Below are 24,204 nucleotides of genomic sequence, written 5' to 3' on the forward strand. Positions count from 1 at the left end.
AAGGCCTTCGATTCCATGCACCAGCTGTGTTGCTGAGTAAACTAGCATACGGTTTTGAAGAGAATTTCATCAATTTGTTGCGCTCCTATTTATGCAAATGACTACAACAGAGTGAAGCTGGCATCTCAAAAAAGGTTCTTGGAAATGAGTTCACCAAGGCTGCCCCCAGGGATTAGCGTTGGGACCGTTATTGTGAAATATTTTTCAAAAAGTCAACAGAATCTAAGCAAAGGCTGATGACCAGCAGCTTTTCTAAATTAGCGATAACGTTGTGACGATTAATGACAACCTAAATGCGAGCGCAACGATAGCCTCTTTATGGTACGAGTCGAACTTACTTAAGGGGAGCCTCTCCAAATACCATACCATGTTAATCAACAATAAACAGAGGGACAGGAGAGACGAGATTCGCGTAAATGTATAAGGAACTGACATTGAATCTCTGAACAGTATTAAGTTATTAGGTGCCACTATTGACAACAAGCTTAATTTCAGTGAGCACATAAATATCACGAGCAAGAAAGCGAACCAGAGGATAGGTGTATTAACGAGACTCAAGAACTTAGTGCCCACCGTTGCGAAACTACACCTTTTTAAGGCTGCGATTCTTCCGTACCTCACCTATTGCCATCTTACCTGGCATTTCCGCCGAGCAAGTGACAAGAGAAAACTCGAACGCACCCAGGAGAGGAGTTTGCGTGCAGTCTTCAGAGATAGTAAATCTACATATGAGCAACTACTGCAGAAAGCTAACTTAAAAACTCTTTATGAAAGAAGGCTACAGGACTTAGCTTGTATGGTGTTCAAAGTCAGGCATGATCTGTGCCCCCCGTCCCCTTCCTCCCGAGCGTCAAAAATTTGTTCTCATTGAAAAGTTCTACTTACAACCTTAGAGGCGCAGATTTCCACATTCCCAGATTTAATACTATCACCGATGGGAAAAACTCCCTCAGATATATCGGACCTATGCTGATCATGAGAGTAACTGGACAGCCATCGACTCCTGGCCCCAGTTGCAAACAAGCTAACTTCTCATTAGTGAAAAAAATCGACTCTCAACTAACTTAAAAAAACTTACCGTCCCTGCAATCTTTCAAAAGACAGATCTGCTTAACTAACTTTTCGTCCAAGATAAAACACGAGTGCGAGAACTCTGTCTTAAGTAGTACATGACCACCAAGCTTGTTTCGTGAATTATTGTAAATATATAAGGTAGTTAAATTTTAGTTTTTGTACATGGTCAAATTTTAGGTGTTTAAATTTTAATAGCTTATTTTTTTTATTTTAAGTGTCCCCTAATAGTAGAGGTTTTTTTTTTTACCCTCGGCTAGACTTCCTTGAAATAAAGTTTTTCATTCATTTCATTCATTCATTCAAGGGGAGGGGAGCGCTACCATCGAAGGGGTACCGCATGTTTTCTGGATACAGAACCAAATTAAAAAAATACTGGCTGTAGAAGTAAGAAGTAGAAATATAATTATGAAATCCAGGATCAGGAAACAAACTTTGGTTCAAATGAGGAGTCCATTATAAAGTTTTTCCCAAGAGGTTTCTTAGTTTGGTGAGCAAGTGTTGTTTTGGACCATTTTTGGCTCACTTGTAGACGAAGGCGGGCAAGCCAAACATGTAATGACACGCGTGATACGTTTTCAACGAGGAGATCCCCAGTTTTTTTTTGTATGACTTGTTTTATTGGCCCATTTTTTGCACAAAACTGACTCGACCAAGAAGTAAGAATAAACCAGTTCCTTTGTTTCCTTTATTTTCTTAAAAACAACATTTCTAAATAGTCGAAAACAACTTTCTCTACTGAAAGGTCTTACAAACGCTTCCTTTATTTTCTTGAATTAATCCACATTTCCAACATAGCTAAAATCAGTATTCTCTAGTCAAAGTTTCTATACTACATGTGTATTGATCTCAAAATTTTTATCAGGCTTCCGGGTTACAACAAAGGTGAAACACAAAACTTGCTCTAGTACACACCGGAATCTGAACACTACGGACAACTTAATTGATACATAAGGTAAGCTTATTTAGAGCATTCACTCTCATTCCACGTGTATCTGTCCTGATTTGGCAAAACTCTGCTGTGACGTTTTTGGTTTTTGTGTGAAGATTTGAAAGGGGGATTGGAAGGGGAAGGGTTGGGTTAAAGTGTGGCACTGTTCGTCGCTACCCTGTGGTTATTAGATTTAAGGCTGTTGTAAACTGAATTCTGACTGCCCTCATTGGAAGCGGTTAGCCAAGTTGCCATCCGAAACTTTTAGCTCTTTAAAACAACTTTTCCTGGAATTGAGAGCCTAAACAGGGCGCATCAGCACGAGCACGGCCACTCTCGTTGTCAGGGTTGGAGAAAGCCGGGAACTAAAGGGACGGGAGACCGGGAGCTCTTAGAATATGAAGCATTCTTATAGTTGTCTGTAGCTAAGGTTTGGCAAATCAGGTTGAACTTATATTTCAGTAATCGTCATCCAGAGTTTCATCGACAGTTGGCTTGGTTTATTCGTCTGTCCCAACAGTTGAAGGGTCCATGTCTGGGGTTGTCTTGATAGAACCCTCAGCGGCATTGACTGGGTTGGTTACCACAGCTGCAGTGGTAACTGCTTTGGAATCAAACAGATTGAAAAAACTTGTGATTTATGCACATAAAAGGTGCACAATTACAAATTGTTGCAATAATGAAGTCTCGGTCTCGATATTAAAGAAAAGAAAGAAGTATCTTGCATATTATAATTCGCTGTGTACATACCTGGGGTTGGCGGATGTGTGACTGGTGATGCACAAAGAGCTGAATAAAAAAAAAAAGGAAGCATAATTACAACGGTGTTGAAGGTAAAAATACAACAATGTCTTCTGTATATATCATTACTTCAATAAACCCCCGACAACCAGCAAAAGGACTACAAATAAACAACAAGGAATATAAGCAACAAAACACAAACAAAGAGTAAAACAAAATCATCTAATTATCACCTGCCGAAGATTTGCAGACTTGAGCTTGGTTTTTCGGCTCCACGCATGTTTCGCAGTTTTCATCACAGACATTGTAGCCAATATGGTCTTTGGACCACAATCTCAGGGCAAAATTTTCCTTGCATTTGGTGCAAGACCCACTGATTAAACAGTCCACGCACTTGCTCGATGCCTCACATTCTGTAAGGAATTCGAACAGAAAAACAAACTCATTCCACTGTCAACGAACTGTTTTGGCTTGGATTTTACTAGTAGTCAAAGTATAAGGACAAATATAGGTTCACCTGCACGGCAGCAGAAGACTAAAACACATTAAACCAGGTACAAGAAAATAATGAGAAGTGAACTGACTCGTTCTCATCTGACCCTAACTAGTGATCACCGCGGTATAAGTCGATCTGAACAGTTCATAAGCAATGAAAAAGATATGAACTGCGAATGATTGTAAGCTGAAGAAATCATTCTCGGAGTAGTGTTTGCAATTTAAGGAACGTTAAAAATGCTATGTTTGTGTTTATTTTTTCTGTTTCTTCTCATATCTCCATTCTAAGGTTAATAGTTAGGGTGAACTAACACGTTGTATCGATGCAGGCCTGCCTATAGACCTACCAATATCCCACGTGACTGAGAAACATTACAAAGAAACTAAGTTAACATTAGCCACATCACCCATACTTATTTGCAGCTCAAAGATAATCAACTTAAGAGTGGATGTCGTTGATCTCAATACCTCCTCTCTGATCACAGATGTGCGTCCCTAAGACTGGGTCCCAAACCACGCCATTTTTTTCTCCTCCCCAGCATTCACTAGCACGCACACATAAACGGCGCACGTAAATTTTTGTCAGTGCGTAGCCATCGTCGCACTTGTGACATTTATTGTTTCTACAGTCCTGACAATTGTTACAATCTGAAAGCAAAGCAATCATCAGTTTATATATAAAGAAGAAATTAAATCATTTGAATTGTGTTATTCTTACGCATACGCCCTAGCAGTAGAGGTTACTGAAAACTACTGATACACTGTGTGACTGACGCTGGAGCCTGTGGAAAGTTTCACTTATCAAACTGGCATCTGTAGTTTTGACGTAATAAACAAATCCTTTAAAGTAATACCTGCTGTTAAAAGTATCAATCGTGATGTTTATATATATATATATCCAGATTATGGCAGAAAGAGGTCTGGGTGTTGAAACTTGGAACTATACAATTGCATGCGCTACACAACTGAGAAATTTTGGAGCGAGCGGAGCGGATAAAGGCAATTTGTGAACTTGTGTTTCTCGGTCCTTGCAACAATGTAGCCAAGGGTTCACTGAAACAGCAATAATCTGATGCGACTCGCACCGTGATTTCGCACTCCTGCCACTTATCAATGGTTTAACTGAGCCACTTGCATTACTACTCACAAACAACGGAATTCGAGCGATGAGTAGAATTTTTCCCCTAGGCCAAGAACACCGGCTGGTTTACAAACAAATATTATTTATGAGGTTTCCTGTGCAGACGTTCCGTCGAACTATATGGGAGAAACTGGAAGGTGTTCACAAACCAGAAGAAACGGACATTTTAGAAACACAACAACCGTGAGAAGGTTCAAACATTGCCACTCACGCATTGTTGAACAATCACTCTAGTGACTTTAACAACGCCCACGGAATCAACAAGGGAAATTTTCGCGCGAGGAAACATTGGAATATTGGTATACTGCAATCACAAGTGAATCAGTAACTCGAAGCTATTACCCAGGCAATATTAATTCGGTTATGAACTCCACATTAGCATTTTATTTGGGCGCAGGTAATTTATTGTTTTTGTTTTTGTTTTTGTTGTAGTATTTTCTACTTCACAATTTTTACCGTACATATTTCTGCGTTCGCGCTTTTTACTCACATTTGTTAGAGATTACAGACTGACAATCGAAAGCTCCAGTAATTTCAAACTATTTTAACCAGAGAACGTTTTGTAAATTTTAATTGTGTCTTATCTTGGTTAGTTGTCCATTTTTAAACATTATATTGTACACCGAGTGGTCATACCCCTTAATCTTCAACAAAGGCACACAGTGGAATATCTGAGTGAGAGATGCTCTCGTCTGACCTTATTACTGATTAAGGAAAGTGAGGGAAAATAACAGAGCCACTTAACGGTACCTAATATTTTTATAGAGCAAAGTCAGTATAACTCAGCTGTTCATTTACCCTTCTGCCCTCGGTCTTTTCAGTTTTAATCAGTGGACATTCCGACATTTCAGTAGGAGTGCCACGGAGGGTCGCTATCTGAGACACACCTCGCGTTTGAACTGTTGCAATAATGAAGTCTCGGTCTCGATATTGAAACTAAATAAAGAAAGAAGCATCCTGCATTTTATAATGCGCTGTACACATACCTGGGTTCGGCGGATGCGTGGCTGGTGGTGCACAAAGAGCTGAATAAAACAGAAAAGAAAAAAAAGCAAGCATAATTAAAACGGTGTTGAGGCTAAAAATACAACAATGTCTTTTGTATACATCATTACATCAATATACCCCCGAAAACCAGCAAAAGGACTGCAGATAAGCAACAAACAACAAGGAATATACATGTAAGCACCCAAACACAAAAGAAGAGTTAAAAAATCATTTAATTATATATCACCTGCCGAAGACTTGCAGACTTGAGCTTGGCTTTTCGGTTCCACGCATTTTTCGCAGTTTTTGTCACAGACATTGTAGCCAATATGGCCTTTGGACCACAATCTCAGGGCAAAATTTTGCTTGCATTTGGTGCAAGACCCACTGACCAAACACTCGACGCACTTGCTCGATGCTCCACATTCTGTAAGGAATGCGAACAGAAAAAGAAATTCATTCCACTGTCAACAAACTGTTTTGGAATAGATTTTACTAGCAAGACACGTAGCACCATAAGAACAAACATAGGTTCACCTGCAAGGCAGCAAAAGACTGAAACACACTAAAATAGGTACAAGAGAATAACGAGAAGTGAACTGACTCGTTCTCATCTGAACCTAACTAGTGATCGCTGCGATACAAGTCGATCTGAACAGTTGTCTTCCATAAGTAATGAAAAACATATAAACCGCAAATGGTTGTATTAAAACTGAAGAAATCATTCTCGGAGTAGTTTTTGCAATTTAAGAAGCGTTAACAATGCCGTGTTTGTGTTTAATTTTTCTGGTTCTTCTCATATCTCCATTCTAAGGTTAATAGTTAGGGTGAACTTACGCGTTGTATTGATGCAGGTCTGCCTATAGACCTACCAATACCCCAGGTGACTGAGAAACATTACATAGAAACCAAGTTAACATCGGCCACTTCACCCATACTTATTTACAGCTCAAAGATAATCAACTTATGAGTGGATGTCGTTGATCTCAATACCTCCTCTCTGGTCACAGATGTGCGTCCCTAAGACTGGGTCCCAAACCACGCCAGTTTTTTCTCCTCCCCAGCATTCACTAGCACGCACACATAAACGGCGCACGTAAATTTTTGTCAGTGCGTAGCCTTCGTTGCACTTGTGACATTTATTGTTTCTACAGTCCCGACAATTGTCGCAATCTGAAAACAAAAGCAATCATCAGTTTATAGATAAAAAAGAAATCATTCGAATTTTGTTATTCTTACGCATACGCCCTAGCAATAAAGGTTACTGAACACTACTGTTACGCCGTTTGACCTACGTTGAAGCCTGTGGTAAGTTTCAGTTTTCAGACTGGCATCTGTAGTTTTGACGTAATAAACAAATAACTTTCAGCAGTACCTGCTGTTAAAAATATCATTTCTAATGTACATCCAGATTATATGGCAGAAAGAGGTCTGGGTGTTGAGAAAGGTCACCGAGTCTTGGAACTACAGAACTTCGAAATTTTGGAGCGAGCTGAACGGATAACGGGAATTCGTCGTTTCTTTTCAACAGGCTGTCGCGCTTGCGTTTTTCCCTGTAATAATTTAGCTAAGGGTTCACTGAACAGCCACAGTCTGATGCGACTCACTCCGTGATTTCGCAGTCCTGTCATGTATCAAATGTTTAACGGAGCCACTTACAAGGTTACTCAGAAACAATGACATTCCAGCCACGAGTAGACCTCTCAAAACCCTACGACAATAATTTTTTCCCCTACGCCAAGAACAGTTGCGGACAAACAAGTGTTGCTCATGAGGTGTCTCCGTCGAACTATAGAGAAACTGGAAGGTATTTTCAAACCAGAAAGAACGAACATATTAGAAACACAAAAAGTTATGGAAAAGGTTCAAACATTGCCACTCATGCATTACTGAACAATGCTGAACAACCACTCTATTGATTTTAACGACGCCCATGGAATCGACAAAGGAAATTTTCGCGTGAGGAAAACATTGGAATACTGGCAAACTGCAATCACAAGCGAATCAGTAACTCGAACCTATTACCCAGGTATTATTAATTGTGTTATGAACTCCACATTAGCATTTTATTTCCGTGCAAGTAATTTATTGTTCTTGTTGTTATTTTTTTCTACTTCACACGTTTTCACCGTACATATTTCCGCGTTCGCGCTTTTTACACACATTTGCCAAAGATTACAGTCTGACAATCGAAAGTTCTAGTAATTTCAAACTGTTTTAACCAGAGAACGTCTTGAAAATTTTAAGTGTGTGTTATCCCGGTTTCCTGTCCATTTTTAAACATTATATTGCTGACCGAGTTGTCATACCCCTCAATCTTGAACAGAGGCACTCGGTGGAATATTCGACTAAGAGTTCCTCTCGTCTGACCTTATTACTGATTAAGGAATGTGAGGGAAAATAACGGAGCCTCTTAACGGCACTTAATATTTCAATAGAGTAAAGCACAACTCGGCTGTTCATTTACTCTGCTGCGTTGGTCTTTACAGTTTTAATCAGTAGACATTTCGACCCCCGGGGGGGGAGGGGTACTGCCATATATGGGCTATATAAGTATGTGCCGCTGTCAAGGGTATGGTTTCAAAGCAGTTTACTCTAGGATAGGGTATATAAATCAGAGCGTTTGGGTCTAGAATAGGGTATCATTTTTCACAAAACTGACTAGTTGGTTGAAGAATTTATTTAGACTAAGGAAACCAGCAATTGCCACTCAAAGATATAAAAAAATCAAATCGGCAAGTTTAAATTTACGCAAATTAGTCTCAACAGTGTCGATAGATGGGGGGATTTTGGGAGTTTACTCTAGTATAGGGTAGCAAAATTCAGCTGAACTAGCTCTGGTATAGGCTAAGGGTTCCAGGGTCCCAGCGGCTCACCCCCACCCAGAAATTCCCAAAGTACTCCGGCCCCCCCCCCCCCGGGATTTCGACATTTTAGTTCGAGCCCCACGGGGGGCGCGATCTCGGACATACGTCGCGTTTGAATTTTGCCAGTGCAAGAGAAAGAAATTTTTGTGGTAGCCACAATGTCTTGTCTTATCTTGTCTTGTAAGGCAAATGCATTTCACAACGATTAAAATCGGACTTCATAAACATAATGATAGTCGGGTCAGGGATTTGTTCCGTAAAAATCACACAGCGCCATGATCAGTGCTTCAAGTGGTACACATCACTTACAAATCGCCACGATAAAACGTGCTTGAGAAAAACGGTTCAATTAAGATTACAAATCAAGAGACAAGAAAAAAAAAGAAACACTTATAGGAAATAGAGTTCTGTTCAAGGGTGTAGCGAACTACTTCTAGCTTTCAGGAAACTTTCGGAGATAACAGATTAAGCCTTTCAAATTGGTACGAAAATAGTCTGCCAACGTGACCTCACAAATTACACTAAACAAATTACAAACTGTCTCTACAGATAAGAGAAATGAGATAAAACTTACCGTTGAATGGATACGAAAGTGCAGGGACAAGAAAGACTAAACTGAGAAGAAACACAACGGTCTTCATAGCTGGGTCGTCGCCAATGAGAAAGCAGGACTTATTGCGTGCAAAGGAAACAAACACCAGTCAATTGATCTGAGCATAAGTCTGCGCGTGAAACCAGTTAAAAAGGATCAAATACCGGATGTTTCTTTAAAAAGATACGTTTGATTTTAGATCTAATTTCTTGTCACTGCGCCAAAGCCAAGATATCCTGGAGTATATTCTAGCCTCGTATATTGAGGGTGGCAAAGGTGGGGTACCAATCACGCATCACGCTGAATTTTTTTTTATTAAATTACGCATCACGGAGAATTTTTTTCCACAAATCACGCGACACGTAAAAAGAAGAAAGCAAATCGACAATTTTACTTTCTTGACCCTAAAAGTGTCGTTAAAAGAAGAACTTTGCCGTTTCAACCACAAAAATGCCTCGGCAAATATGTGACCTCTCACGCGAAAACGTTCCTTACGGCATCCGTTGGAACGGCTGAACGCACGGCAAGTGAACTAGCCCGCGAACAGGCTCCCAGCGAGGGCGGAAAAAATCCGGCGGGGGCGTAAAAAAAAATCCGGCGAGCAAAGCGAGCCGTTAAGCGCGAAATAGAAGAATTTCGCGAATTGTGCTCCCCCTGGTCACCATTCCGCTCTCGGCTCTCCACGCTCGCCCTAGACCACACCTGGCTAGTTGGCACTAAACTGGGAGCCTGTTCCCAGGCCACAAGTGAACAGATAACTGGAATAGCGATAGTCAATTTACTTGTTCCAAGCAAGAGAAAATGTTCTCTTGTTCCAAAATATCTTAACACCACTTGGTTCGACATGAGTTGATAACCACTGAATATGAGTAATGACTTTAGAGACGATTTAATGAAATGCAAACCGTGAAGGTAAATGTTAGAGACTCATGAAATGTGGGCTGTGTAGGTATATGTTGGAAATTAATAGGATGAAAGCTGTGTAGGTATATGTGGGAGATTAATGAGATGTATTGCTGTGTAGGCATATGTTCGGAATTCGGAATGAATACTATGAAAGACGTGTAGGTATATGTGGGGGATAAATGAGATGTAGGCTGTGTAGTACATGTAGGGGATTAATGAGATGTATTGCCGTGTGGGGATATGTTGGGAATTAATACGATGAAAGCTGTGTAGGTATATGTGGGGGATTAATGAGATGTATTGCTGTGTAGGTATATGTGGGGCATTAATGAGATGTAAGCTGTGCTGGTAAATGTGGGGGATTAATGAGATGTAGGCTGTGTAGGTATATGTGGGGAATTAATAAAATACAGACTGTGTAGGTATGTGGGGGATTAATGAAATATATTGCTGTGTAGGTATATGTGGGGGACTAATAAGATGTATGCTGTGTAGGTAAACGTGGGGGATTAATGAGATGTAATGCTGTGTAGGTATATGCCGGGAGATTAAGGAGTTGTGTAGGTTTATGTGGCGGATCAATAAAATGTAGACTGTGCAGGTATATGTGGGGGATTAGTGAGGTGTAGGCTGTGTAGGTATATGTGGGGGATTAATGAGATGTTGGCTGTGCAGGTATATGAAGGAGATTGATGAGATGTAGGCTGTGAAGGTAAATGAAGGGGATTAATGAGATGCAGGTAGTGTAGGTATATGTGGGGTATTAATGAGAAGTGGGCTGTGTAGGTATATGTAGGGGATTAATGAAATGCAGGCTGTGAGGGGATATTGGGGGATATTTAGGGGGATGTTTGAGCAGGAATACTTGATTATATATTCAGGAGGTATTGCTTTAAGAGATTAACAGAGATGTGTATATTGCGGTGGGATTAACTGGCCGCCCAACCATCCGGGTGGTGTCGCACTTATAAAGCGAAAGAACAAAAGGCTGGGCTGTGAGCCAATGAGAAAGCACTGGCGTCATAGTCAAACTGGACGAACGAGTTTCGGACACCGGCTGGATTTGATTATTCAAAATGGCGGATATACCTTACTTTAAGGTTATAATATGCTAATTTGCCATTCTTTATATGCACGCTTGTGTTCTGTAACGGCTTTGTAATTTATGCTGTACATACAGTTATACATTAAAATACACGTTCACCTTGTGTATCTTGAGTTACAGTAGCCAGATTAAGCCTTCATTGACAACGTTCGTTTAAGGTTCTCTCTACCATTTAATATTACAGGTTGCAGCGACAGGGTAGTTGAAATTCCACCGTCTACGAATGCCTACGAGCGAAAACAACTTCCGGTGCCTCGCCGCCTAAAGCATCACAATTTTCAATTCCATCAGATATCATTGTCTCCGCATCATTTAGATTTGAGGCCAATTAAGTAGCGAAACCCCCGAGAACTGAAAGCTATGGAAAGAGAAATAATGTACTAATTACTTGGTTTGGAGTGGGAAAGCCCCGAGTAACAACTCGTTATGTTCAAGGGCGTTATCGATGACATGGCCTTTAAGTGTTCAAAGCCTTGGGCTATACTGAAGAAGATGCAAGCGATTGCCTTGTAGTAATGGGGAAGATGAAAAGGTGTTGCATCGGCGAAGTAACGTAAACGAGACTTTTTCAGCAGGAGGGAAGAACTTCTTACCTAAACGCTTGACAACTTAATCGCTGAATTAAAAAAGAACCTTGACAAAGAGCTGCAATTTATGTGATTTTTTACGGTTTTTACATGATGCTGTCATCTGCGTTCGACTGGTCTTGGGATAAAACATGAGCAAAGCACAAAGCAGCCACTTAGGATGACAGACCCCAATCGTTAAACAAGTGTATCGACCTTCCAGCATTGGAGATGCAAATATAGGGATCTTAACAATGACGACGGCGACGCCGAGGGCAACACCTTGTAAAATTGAATTTGTCCAGGATGCCTATGGCTCTAAAACCTCGCTCAGGCTAAATATGTAAATGAAAATACGAAAAATTAGCAGTTCGACTCATCGTTCGCGTTCGCGGTCATTTTGCGTTGCTGTTTTGTAGAGAACGGCTATGAAATGTACAAAGGTTTACTGAACACACTTGCACAGCCTTTGTTTTGCTCATTAAACCTTTTGATTGGTGGTGCTCATTGACGTCGTGGTTTGCTCCAGACTCCGTCCACACTATGCCGGAGGAATTTAAAAACGCATGGAGCTTTATTTCTACGGTTAGGCCTACGGTCCAAAGTAATCCGTCACGAAAACGGAGCTTTTCGAAAACGCTCTTCAAACCGGAGGAATTTGAAAACGCCGGCTTTGAGTTTTCGTGTGGACGGAAAACATTTTAAAACGGACCTTTCCGAACACGATAGGATCAGGAGAACCACTTGATTCCCCTGGCCGAGATTTGCTTAAACAACAATATCAAACGACCGCTGATTGTTGCGTTTTTAAATTCCTCCGGTGTAGTAGACGACCGGGCCTAAGCTTCCAGGGCTCCTAATGAAGTCAATAATCAGACGGCGTTCTTCAATGAGTCTAAAGAGAAAAAATTCGGAGGTCCCGCCCAAAGGATAAATGCACCATATATAAACACCGTAAACAAAATAAATATTTAGGAGTGGAACTCTTAAGGACCTCGGTAAAGTTTAATGTTCCTTATATGTTACTAGCATTATCACGAGGGCTGACCCGCTGGCTAACCTACTTTTACTGTCGGATTTATCAGAAGGAACCTGAAACACATTTTAGAAAAACTCTTGTTATCGAATACCAGGGTATGCCACTCGTTTTTGTTAAACATTTTTATCATTCCCCTATAACACAATCAGGAGCCTGTTCACAGGCTAAGTTGGCAAAGATTTTGTGTACAAATTGAGAAGAAGTCTACGCCACCTTTGCCATGCTCCAATATACAGGCAATATTTTCGTCAAACAAAAACAGCGCTTGTCGAATGCTCGATGTCAATAATATTTCTGCGAGTGCGTGATATAAGGCTATAATGCCTGCACCCTGACTCCAAAATTGCCGTTAACACCATCCAGACAGACATCAAATACATTCGAAAACAGAAATGTCACACGATATTATTTAAGAATATTCAAAGAATATTTTCAGCTTAAAATCGGCAGAAAAATAAATTGGAGAGTTTGTTGATTCCTTGTCAAACACTTTCTCAGCAAACAGACCAAGCCCAAACAATAGCGTTTATTGTTATGGTATATAATTTGAAGAGGTGCAGCATAAACAATATTCTTATTAAAAATGAGGGTAGTGCTGACAGGGCTACCTTGTTAAATAAAGTTGACTTTACTTTACTTTACTTTAAGACTGTTCGAGGATGTACAAGTAACATAATCAAGTTGAATTCGGTAAAACGGGCCGGACTTAAAAAGGATATTCTCGGTATATTTTGTGTCAGACATCCTGGAATACCTCGAAAATATTTCCTTTAGGACAGTGCATACGACGTTTCGTCCGTTCAGGCATCGGATGTTAGAGGAATAGATTTATCGATTAATATTTCCCAAGAGTTTTGGAATAGTAACTATTCATTTTATGTTTCCCTACGCATACTGAAAAAACATGAAGGACCTCAAAGACAGACAAATTTTACCACACACTGCTATTTCTCTAGGACAGTGCATGCGACGTTTCGTCCGTTCAGGCATCGCCGGGATGTTCAAGAAATGGATTTATCGATTAATAATTCCCAAGAGTTCTGGAATAGTAGCCATTCAATTTATGTTTTCGTAGGCATACTGAAAAACATGAAGGACCACAAACACAGACAGATTTTACCACGCACTGCTATTTCTTTAGGACGAGTGCAGGCGACGCTCTATCCGTTCAGACATCGCATGATCAAGAAATGGATTTATGGATCAAAAAATTCCCAAGAGTACTTTCGAAGTACTTGAAGAGAAACCATTCAATTTCTGGTTTCGTAGCCATACTAACAAAATAATGGTCCCTAAAGAGATACACCTATTACCACAAGCACTGCTATTACTTTACCAGGGGTGCATGCGACGTTTTGTCCGTTTAGACATCGCATGATCATAAAATGGATTTCTGGATTAAAAACTTCCCAAGAGTACTAGAAGAGTACCCATTCATTCACTGCTATTCCTTCAGGAAAGTGTATGCGACGTTTCTCCCGTTCAGGCATCGGATGCTCAAGAAATGGATTTATCGATTAATTATTCCCAAGAGTTTTAGAATAACAGCCATTCAATTTATGTTGTCGTAGGCATACTGAAAAACATGAAGGACCCAAAAGACAGACAAATTTTACCAAACACTGCTATTTCTTTAGGACGAGTGCATGCGACGTTCTATCCGTTCAGACATCGCATGATCAAGAAATGGATTCATGGATTAAAAAATTCCGAAGAGTACTAGAAGAGTAGCCATTCAATTTCTGGTTTCGTAGGCATGCTAAGAAAATGATGGCCCCTAAAAATAGACACCTTTTACCACAAGCACTGCTATTCCTTTACGGGGGTGCATACGACGTTTCGTCCGTTCAGACATCGCATGATCAAAAAATGGATTTATCGATTAAAAGCTTCCCAAGAGTACTAGAAGAGTAGCCATTCAATTTGTTGTTTGGTAGCCATACTCGGAAACACGAAGGCCCCATAAAGAGGTACGACTTTGACCACAAACATTGTTATTTCTTTAGGACAGTGCATGCGACGTTTCGTCCGCTCAGGCATCAGATGTTTAAGAAATGGATTTATTGATTAATTATTCCCAAGAGCTTTAGAATGTCAGCCATTCAATTTATGTTGTCGTAGGCATAATGAAAAACATGAAGGACCCAAAAGAAGAGTTTTAGAATAGTAGCCATTCAATTTATGTTCTCGTAGGCATACTAAAAAACATGAAGGACCACAAACACAGACAAATTTTACCACGCACTGCTATTTCTTTAGGACGAGTGCAGGCGACGCTCTATCCGTTCAGACATCGCATGATCAAGAAATGGATTTATGGATTAACAAATTCTGAAGAGCACTAGAAGAGTAGCCATTCAATTTCCTGTTTCGTAGGCATACTAACAAAATGATGGCCCCTAGAGATATACACCTTTTACCACAAGCACTGCTATTCCTTTACGAGGGGTGCATGCGACGTTTTGTCCGTTAAGCCATCGCATGATCAAAAAATAAATTTATGGATAAAAAAAAAACCCAAGAGTACAAGAAGAGTAGCTATTCAATTTGCTGTTTCGAAGCCATACTCAGAAACATGAAGGACCCCTAAAGATGTACGACTTTGCCCACAAACACTGCTATTCCTTTAAGACAGTGCATGCGACGTTTCGTCCGTTCAGGCATCGGATGTTCAAGAAATGGTTTTATCGATTAATTATTCCCAAGAGTTTTAGAATAATAGCCATTCAATTTATGTTTTCGTAGGCACACTGAAAAACATGAAGGACCCAAAAGACAGACAAATTTTACCACACTGCTATTTTTTTAGGACGAGTGCAGGCGACGTTCTATCCGTTCAGACATCGGATGATCAAGAAATGGATTCATGGATTAAAAAATTCCGCAGAGTACTAGAAGAGTAGCCACTCAATTTTTCGTTTCGTAGGCATACTAACAAAATGATGGCCCCGAAAAATATACACCTTTTACCACAAGCACTGCTATTCCTTTACCAGGGGTGCATGCGACGTTTTGTCCGTTTAGACATCGCATGATCATAAAATGGATTTATGGATTAAAAACTTCCCAAGAGTACTAGAAGAGTACCCATTCAATTTGTTGTTTGGTAGCCATACTCAGAAACATGCAGGCGCCTAAAGATGTACGACTTTGACCACAAACACTGCCATTCCTTCAGGAAAGTGTATGCGACGTTTCTCCCGTTCAGGCATCGGATGCTCAAGAAATGGATTTATCGATTAATTATTCCCAAGAGTTTTAGAATAACAGCCATTCAATTTATGTTGTCGTAGGCATACTGAAAAACATGAAGGACCCAAAAGACAGACAAATTTTACCACACACTGCTATTTCTTTAGGACGAGTGCATGCGACGTTCTATCCGTTCAGACATCGGATGATCAAAAAATGGATTCATGGATTAAAAAATTCCGAAGAGCACTAGAAGAGTAGCCATTCAATTTCTGGTTTCGTAGGCATACTAAGAAAATGATGGCCCCTAAAAATGTACACCTTTTACCACACACAGTAAATTTCAGCGAGTTAAATTAACCCCCATTGTGGGGTTAATTTAACTCTTCAAGCTGGAGTTAATTTTTTGGGAGTTATTTTAACCCCAAAAAGGAGTTAAATTTTACTCCATGTAGGAGTTGAATTCCAGCCATCAGGAGGCCGGAGTTATTTTAACTCGCCAAGTAGAGTTAGTATAACTCAGTTTCGGAGTTCCTTGGAAGGAGTTACATTTACTCTGTGAGAAGAGTTAGTTTCACTCTATCTGAATGAGTTAGTTTCACTCTACCAGAGAGTGAATTTTATTCACTTTCAGTTGGAAGCCACTTTGGAGGAGTTACTTCAACTCTTATAGAAGAGTTAAAATAACTTACTTTGGGGAAGAGAGTTATTTTTTTTCTTACTGCATGGGAGGTATTTATTTATATTAATTAATCTACGTGATTAATGCATCAAAGCCACTGGATTCGTAGAGTGATCATGTCATCACTACAATGTGGTTTTTGGTCACTCATTTGTTGGACGATCTCCTTGCACTCTGACAGTAATTATGAGTTACTTAAACTATATCAAGAGGTAAATGTTACCATGTTCACTCTAGATTCCTACTGCACAATATAGAAATCACGAGCTCATAATCTAACTGCAATATAGAAAATAATGGAGAACCCATCACAATGCCAGATTTTCAATATTTGAACACTAATGGAAATGCTGCAATCTGATTGGCCGAGTGCTTCGACTCTTCAACTACCACATCATAGAAATCTTGAGCACATAATCTATGGTTAATTTTATCTAGCTCATTATTCAAGCTTATGACAAAATATTTCTAGACTATGGTGGAGAGAAAAGTATTATACATTATAAAGTGATAAAATAGACAGTATATTGTTTATCAACCAATCAATCTTTATTTATACTGTCAAGGGTAAAGCATGTAATAGTTATACAATTAATAAACTTGTGGCCCTCTAAAATACACAATAATTAAAAATCAATAACTAACCTATGTGAAATTATTTTAAACCAGTCAAAAATGCATGCGAGATCAGCTAAATTCATGTTACATTATGATATTGAAAATTAAAACTGTACAAGTTAAAAACTGGAAAAATGGTGAATTTCTTTAAACTGTACTAGACACATACAAATCAGTCAAGCCCTTTTTATAACCTTGGGCACATTATTTGTGGGCATAAAGATAAATTATTTGCTTGTAATTAGAGCTCTTTGTCAATCTCAGTGACATCACATACTTAATCCATGAAAGGGGTACATACAGTAATTGAACAGCAGCTGTAATATTTTCCCCCTTAAAGACCAAAAGCAAGATTAGAAAAAAAAGAAAACAACACTGTATTGATCACTTTTGTGCACCAAATGAAATGTTTATGTTGCTCATACGAATTAAATCTTTCGTTAATTGATTGTTCCAATGTCAAATCTTTGCACAATATATTTATTTCTTGTTACAACACCATACGGTTTGACTTGATTTAGAGGCAAGAAAGAGGCCAGGTCTGTGTGGTGAACTATCAGTTTCCTTCTAGGGTGTATGGTTTGCACCTCAAAACTTTGATAATGGCTGTCAAACTGAGTGGTTGTCAGTTTTGAGACAACAAAGCAAATATCACTGAAGTTTCCATCTACAATGCAAATTTTCAGTACTTGTCCAAAAACTGGATTGTCGTACTGATCTGTGTCAATTTGCAAAGTGCAGCCAGTTTTGTATTTAGTTCCAAGAATAGAAACCCATTTCAACCTGTAAAAACAAAACAGAAAAAGAAACAAGTCAATAGATATGACTGTCACAGTATGCCTAACGTGACAGGCCGTATTTGGGCAAGTACACTCTTTGCATTTTTGTAATATAATTATACTATTACACCATAATAACTCATGTTGTAATGGTATCTTGAAAGGTAACCTATTAGTGTTGCACACGGTCTTGGTATTGAAACAATAGGAAAACTAACCAATAGTCATTAACATCTATAACTAGATTTATTACAGTCATAACTTACTCAGTTATTGGTGTCTCATTAGTAACTTCTGGATTATCCCCAGAAAGGACATTGCAGTAGTCCACATCTCCTGCATAGCAGCAGTGACCTGAAATTTAAATGTTAAATTATCATGGAAAAATGATTTGCATATGCAGCTAAATTAGTCCATGTACAATTAACAATGCTTCTGATTCAACATATTCATCTTTAACATTTAAGCCATCTTGTTTATCTATTTACAAGTTATAAAGACTACTAATATTACCTGGTCCTGTTTCAATCCCTTTCTTGATAAAAGATGACAGATTGCCCTCTGAAGTTTGAAGACGGTAACATACACCCTCTTGGTGACGCTTTGCAAGAGAATAGGGCAAGTTTGTGAAATTTCCCAAGTGTGCTGCAAGCCGCTTGAATTCATGATGCTTAGCCTCGAAGCGCATGCACCAGCTTCGTATGAGAGGTCCAATGCTAAATCAAAAGTTGTACATCATCATCAATGTTCACTATGTAATGACACAACTGACCTGAGGTATCGAACCCACACTTGGTGAAAGCTAAGTGATATGTAATCATGTTGAAATAAAGGTTGTATTTAAAAACTGGAAGTACCTTAAAGCAATGTCAGCCCATCTGGAGCGATGGACAATAAGTTGACTACATCAAGCTGTAAGAGGTGTGTCACCCGCCAGTTGTGATAGCTAATACATTAAGCTGCATGATTATTTCTTTTGTTACATCAGACTGTATGAGGCGTGCCACCCGCCAGTTCTGATAGTTAATACATTAAGCTGCATAATCATTTCTTTTGTGTTACATCAGACTGTATGAGGTGTGCCACCTGCCAGTTCTGATACTTATTACATTAAGCTGCATGATTATTTCTTTTGTGTTACATCAAACTGTATGAGGTGTGCCACCCGCTAGTTCTGATAGTTATTACATTAAGCTGCATATTTATTTCTTTTGTGTTAATACATCAGACTGTATGAGGCGTGCCACCCGCCAGTTCTGATAGTTATTACATTAAGCTGCATAATCATTTCTTTTGTGTTACACCAGACTGTATGAGGCGTGCCACCCGCCAGTTCTGATAGTTATTACGTTAAGCTGCATAATCATTTCTTTTGTGTTACATCAGACTGTATGAGGCGTGCCACCCGCCAGTTCTGATAGTTATTACATTAAGCTGCATAATCATTTCTTTTGTGTTACATCAGACTGTATGAGGCGTGCCACCCGCCAGTTCTGATAGTCAAAATGTTAAGCTGCGTGATTATTTCTTTTGTGTTACATCAAACTGTATGAGGCGCGTGTCATACCCAGTTCTGATAGTCAATAAATTAAGCTGCCTGATAATTTAAATTTTCCAATTTTAACGACTTTCATACAAATAACCAAGGACTTGTTATCTTAAAGTTTCACTTTGGCTTGTTAAAGATCCAGCAAAGGTGAAGTTTACTTTGGAAAGCTTCAATAACAAACTTGAGGGCCAAAAATAGCAATAATTCATTAACAAGTTATCCTTCTAAACACTGATTTATTTAGTACCTCAATATTGTTCGTGGCATATGTATCATGTAATGCATCTTGGGTGTTATGGAACAGTCTGGATATAATTCTTTAAACTTCTCATGGTGATTTTGAATCAAAACTTGTAAATAAGCCACTTGATTACCACTCACTGTTGGTGCAAAAATTATGCGCATTATCTCAAGCAAATCACAGAAAAGACCCCAGTGTTCATCTTCATCAGGAATAAGACCACCAATCAGAAGAGGCAGATTTCTGGCCAGGCACCAAATTTGGTTTGCTTTTAATAAAGAGAAAAAATAGGTAGGTGAATAAATAAATAAAGTAACTGAATGAACAAGCTTTTACCAGGCAGCTACCATAATTAAAGGAAAACACCAACAAAAGTAATAAGATCATGCAAACATCATTTCAATTATTAACTGTCAGTTACAAACCTAAAGTATACGACTATAAATTTGTATTTATACTAATCATATTACCATGCTGTTTGATAGTGTGGTCATCTGACAGAAGGCGACTTCGCTGGATTGGTGCTGGCTTGTTTGAATCATTTTGATAGCCATAATCAAAAGAAGAGATGCGTTCATTGAGTTCATCAATTGTAATAAATTGCTTTTCAAATATCAATACTTTCAACGTTTCTTTGACACTGTAATGCAGAACACCTTCCAAGATATCATGCATTGCATCTGGAGGCAGCCCGCCAACCACATGATAATACCTTGATTTGTTCAGAACAGAATCAGAGTTGATACCATACGTCTTACTGTAATGTGGGTTGTTGACAAGTCGAATGCACTGTCTGTTATGGCTATCACGGGTTCTCAAAACAAAATCTCTTTCATGAAACTAAAAAAAAGAGAGAGAAAATGTTATTACACATCATAGATGCTGCCAATGGTTTGAACTTTCTGAAAAAGAAATTTTTATGTCACTTGTAACACTAAAATTGGTAGCATTTTGTCATCCTGAGTAGAATTCATCTGCAGTCTGAGTTACATGACTGCTCATGCATGTCATTTACTTCTGCTGATTTGAGGAGCAACCACATTTACAACTGAATGGTCAGTTCCACTTTTAACTTCGAAATTACAACCAAAACTAAGGTGGGTTAGTGCTTAAAGGGTATTACCCATACTTACATGAGTCTTAATCTGATTTTTGTCGCCCATGCACTCCCTACAAGGTCTATGCGCCTGCGATCCTTCCTTGAATCCTCCAATGAACTGGGAGCCAAGATTATCCCCGCAAAAAAAAGCAACTGATCCCCGAAGTGATCGAGGTTCCCCATTTATCAGAAACTGGTGACCTGCATCCTAAAATTATGAACAATTGTACAAATGTGCTTAAGGTTGGATCTACATAATCAATATGGATATAATAGTAAAAAGTATTATTAATGGGAAAGGTTGCAAAAAACTCAGAGTGGAATCAATGATCATCATGATACTGAAGTTTCTTATATTGAATCAAATCAACAGTGATCATTTTTGTTTATGCTGCAAAATGTTGCTCACTTGTTTTGATGATACCCATGGGATATAAAATAGTGATTTCAAGATCTAGTCTCTACAAAACACTCACTTGTTCTAGTTGAGCCAAATCTTGCATAAAAGCATTCAGTAGAGGTTCCACTCCATATTTTTTTAGGTGTTTGGTTGTAACTAGGCCAAGTAACTGAATGGCATTCTTGTGTGATCTATTTTCTGGTCATATGTTTCCAAGAGTGTAATAAAAGCCTCCTAAATAATGATATTAAGGAATACAATAATAATTACTTTGAGTGTTAACTTTCAAGTACAAGAATTGTTTTCTATTCAACAAACGAGTATTTTGATTGCATGAGGTAAGAAATGTTAGAATTGGAGAGCTCTAAAATTATACAATGTTCACTGTTGCTGTCAGTGAGTAAGCCATTGAGGCAAACAAATGTGGCAGTCATTCTAAATAAAGATGACTACCAAGATGACTACCAAGCTCTCTCCCTCACTTTCCACTTTAGTCCTCCCTCATTTCTTCTATTCCTCACCCTCCTTTTTTTGCTCATTACCAACCACTGAGAGCCTGGAACAGGCTACATTTAGGTAAACGATATACAATCTTGAGACTATTCTCTGTTAATGAGACAGCATGGGTTCAGTGACCAATGGCTATTATATAAACATACCAATCTTGTGCTTATTGGCCCTTGATCCAAGAGGATTGCATACTTCAAATTCATCAAAATATAGAATCAATTGCAAGGCTTTGGGATCCCGTGAGAAAAGTGGATGTTGTCTGAAAATGTCTCCATCACAGTAGTCACTAAGAAGACCATCATTTCTTATGTGTGGATTGTCAATCTAAAAAAAAAAACAAATGTGGAGTTCCAGAATTCGCCAAGGAAGGCTATCGGAAATTCTAAGGGGGAAGCGGTTTTAAAAGAATTTTTTTTAAGGAAAGTATGACGCTAAACTGGAATTTCCTGAGGGGTTTGGGGGTTCAAGCTAAAAAACCTTCTGTTGGGGGGTTATGGATATTTTCTGAAACAACACAATACACTACACTTATCAAACACATGTGGAATAACACAAATGTTGAATCAAAATACAAAATGTAGCACTGTGTAAGGTAGCATGTTTTATCAAGTTCAAAACAATTTAAGCACAAACCTCTTCTAAAATAGAGTCATCATTCAACAGCTGCTCCAGACTTTCGAGTAATGGAATGTAGTATGCATCATCTGTTTTTCTAATGTCCTTTAACTTGTTCCCTCTACGCACCTTCTTATGGTACTGTCCCATGACAATCTTTCTTGGCTCCTGTGTAAGTTTCCAATCAGAATGATGTCCAATAAAGGCATTTTCAGACAACAATTTCTCTTTATGATATCATCCTGATTATAGCACATTAAGTAATTTTATTTATAGTAATTTATAAGTGTCCTTGAAATGAACATGGTTGATTTGAAGTCTTCATAACTTCAAAATTAAAACTGGTCAAAAATAAAGTAAATACAGATGTTATCTATTTGAACAAGAAGCTAAATGTGAAGGAAAAAGCACTCGTTATTTGTTGACAAGATCATGCAAGCGCATGGAACCTACTCCAGCTGTCTTTAAAACATTTATCTACCCAGACTTCTTTAGCACTGCAGTGTCCTTAAGGAAGTTCCCTTTGTGCACCTGTGTTCATTGACCATTTATAAACAATTATTAGATTAGGTTTTTGTGATATCCGAGAATAATGAAGGTCAAGGTCAAGGCTACCAGCCGAAGCCAAAGGCCGAGGCTGATAACCCTTACCGAGACCTTGATTATTCTGGATATCACAAAAACCGAATCTAATAATTGTTTTATTACACATTGAACGAAACTAAAAAAACTCATGTTTGTGCTCCCATACTGACAGCAAGCAAAACAAAGTGAGCAAACTTGACATGATTACCTTTAGAAATCATGGACCATGGTCATGCACAACATGGTTACCTGTGACCTTCACATGATTACCTATGACCTTGACATGATTATTGTATAATCTGCAGTTACAACATCACAGGTGCTGATTTCGAAAATTCACTGTACGCTTTTGGCCAATCAGAAAAGAGATAGTGAGTTCAATGTATAATACTTGTTAAAATTATTCAATGCTCAAAATAAACAGCTATAATAGATGCTTTTTCTTGGGAGAAATGCCTCTTTACAAAGCTTGGGATATAACAAGATGAGAGAGAAAGTCTGTTGCAGCAAATAGACATCATCTTAGAAACATGTTAACCCCAGGGAAGGGACATCAAAATAGGCTAAAATGTCAAATTCCCCGGGGTATGTCCGGCACCCCTACATTGACTGGTGCATTATTATTATCTCTAGATTTTTATTATTTTACTTTATCTTTAGTGACAAGGTAACTTACCACAAGATTCAAGTGATCTTTAAAGTATTTGTTTTGCTCGTTTTCGTTTGTTAAGCCAGAAAAAGGATTCACTGCCAAGCTGTCTTCCTGGAAAAGTTCTGGCAGGCCGGGAACTGCGCTAAAATCTATTCCGGCTGTATCCAATCTGTTCATAAGCCCCGCTTTTAGTATCTCTATACTTGTTCTCACTATGCTGGTGGTATTTTCAATGAAAGAATCGATACCTGCCTGCGAAACTCTGTCTTTATCTTTCATTCTCAACAAATGTAGGGCGCCAGTACGACGGATTTCTTCCGATTCTCGCTGAAAGTCAAACGGCGGCAAAGGTGCAAAATCGTAGGTGCCATCGTCGTCTTCATTTATTTCACCATCCATATCACTTCCACTCGAGTTGTGATTGATCTCTTGTACGTTTCCTCCACTTTTTTCGGCCTTTAACAAATCTCCGTGCTTTCTAATGATATGGTTTCGGAAAGAAATGCATTTCCTGTAGGTCTTCGCGCAGCCATTAATTCCACAAAGAGCGTGGAAGTTCGGATCGCTGGAATGACAACGATACAAATGGTTAAGCAGAAAGGACAATGTAATGGCGATGAAATTCACGCAAAGATTGCAACGATACGCCATCGTATATCAGATCTATCTCAGCTAGGTCTAGGTTCGTTCACTTCGATTGACCTGGGCGCTTATTTATATTCTATGCGCCCTGGATTGACCTTCCAACTTTCCCGCGCGCGGGGAATAGATTACCATCACACTCCAAAGGTCATTCAAGTGGCTCATGTCACCCCTCCTCCCCTGGATAAAGCAGAGATTT

General features: G+C 39.0%; 2 protein-coding genes across 3 annotated transcripts; both read right to left on the bottom strand.

Annotated features, from left to right (window-relative positions):
- Positions 1 to 1,364: 1,364 nt before the first annotated feature.
- LOC145478949 (uncharacterized) lies at positions 1,365 to 9,031 on the bottom strand. Of its 2 annotated transcripts, none has more exons than XM_081457163.1 (8): positions 8,808 to 9,031; positions 6,360 to 6,539; positions 5,614 to 5,793; positions 5,366 to 5,404; positions 3,707 to 3,886; positions 2,977 to 3,156; positions 2,753 to 2,791; positions 1,365 to 2,603 (listed from the first exon to the last, which is right to left on the bottom strand). In XM_081457163.1, the coding sequence occupies exons 1-8, from the start codon at positions 8,872 to 8,874 to the stop codon at positions 2,503 to 2,505; spliced, it is 966 nt and encodes a 321-aa protein (XP_081313289.1). In that variant the 5' UTR covers positions 8,875 to 9,031; the 3' UTR covers positions 1,365 to 2,502. The 2 variants fall into 2 exon arrangements, with proteins under 2 accessions (XP_081313289.1, XP_081313288.1); XM_081457162.1 differs by having other exon boundaries at positions 1,365 to 2,606; positions 8,808 to 9,028.
- Positions 9,032 to 16,542: 7,511 nt separating this feature from the next.
- Positions 16,543 to 22,348, bottom strand: LOC145478914 (uncharacterized). Its single transcript, XM_081457106.1, has 5 exons — positions 21,661 to 22,348; positions 20,636 to 20,809; positions 19,973 to 20,342; positions 17,979 to 19,770; positions 16,543 to 17,716 (listed from the first exon to the last, which is right to left on the bottom strand). Exons 1-4 carry the CDS (start codon positions 21,712 to 21,714, stop codon positions 19,502 to 19,504), a joined length of 867 nt encoding a protein of 288 aa, XP_081313232.1. The 5' UTR covers positions 21,715 to 22,348; the 3' UTR covers positions 16,543 to 17,716; positions 17,979 to 19,501.
- Between the last annotated feature and the right edge of the window lie 1,856 nt (positions 22,349 to 24,204).

The sequence above is a fragment of the Orbicella franksi genome, chromosome 2, assembly GCF_964199315.1.
Source record: "Orbicella franksi chromosome 2, jaOrbFran1.1, whole genome shotgun sequence".
NCBI lineage: Eukaryota > Metazoa > Cnidaria > Anthozoa > Scleractinia > Merulinidae > Orbicella > Orbicella franksi.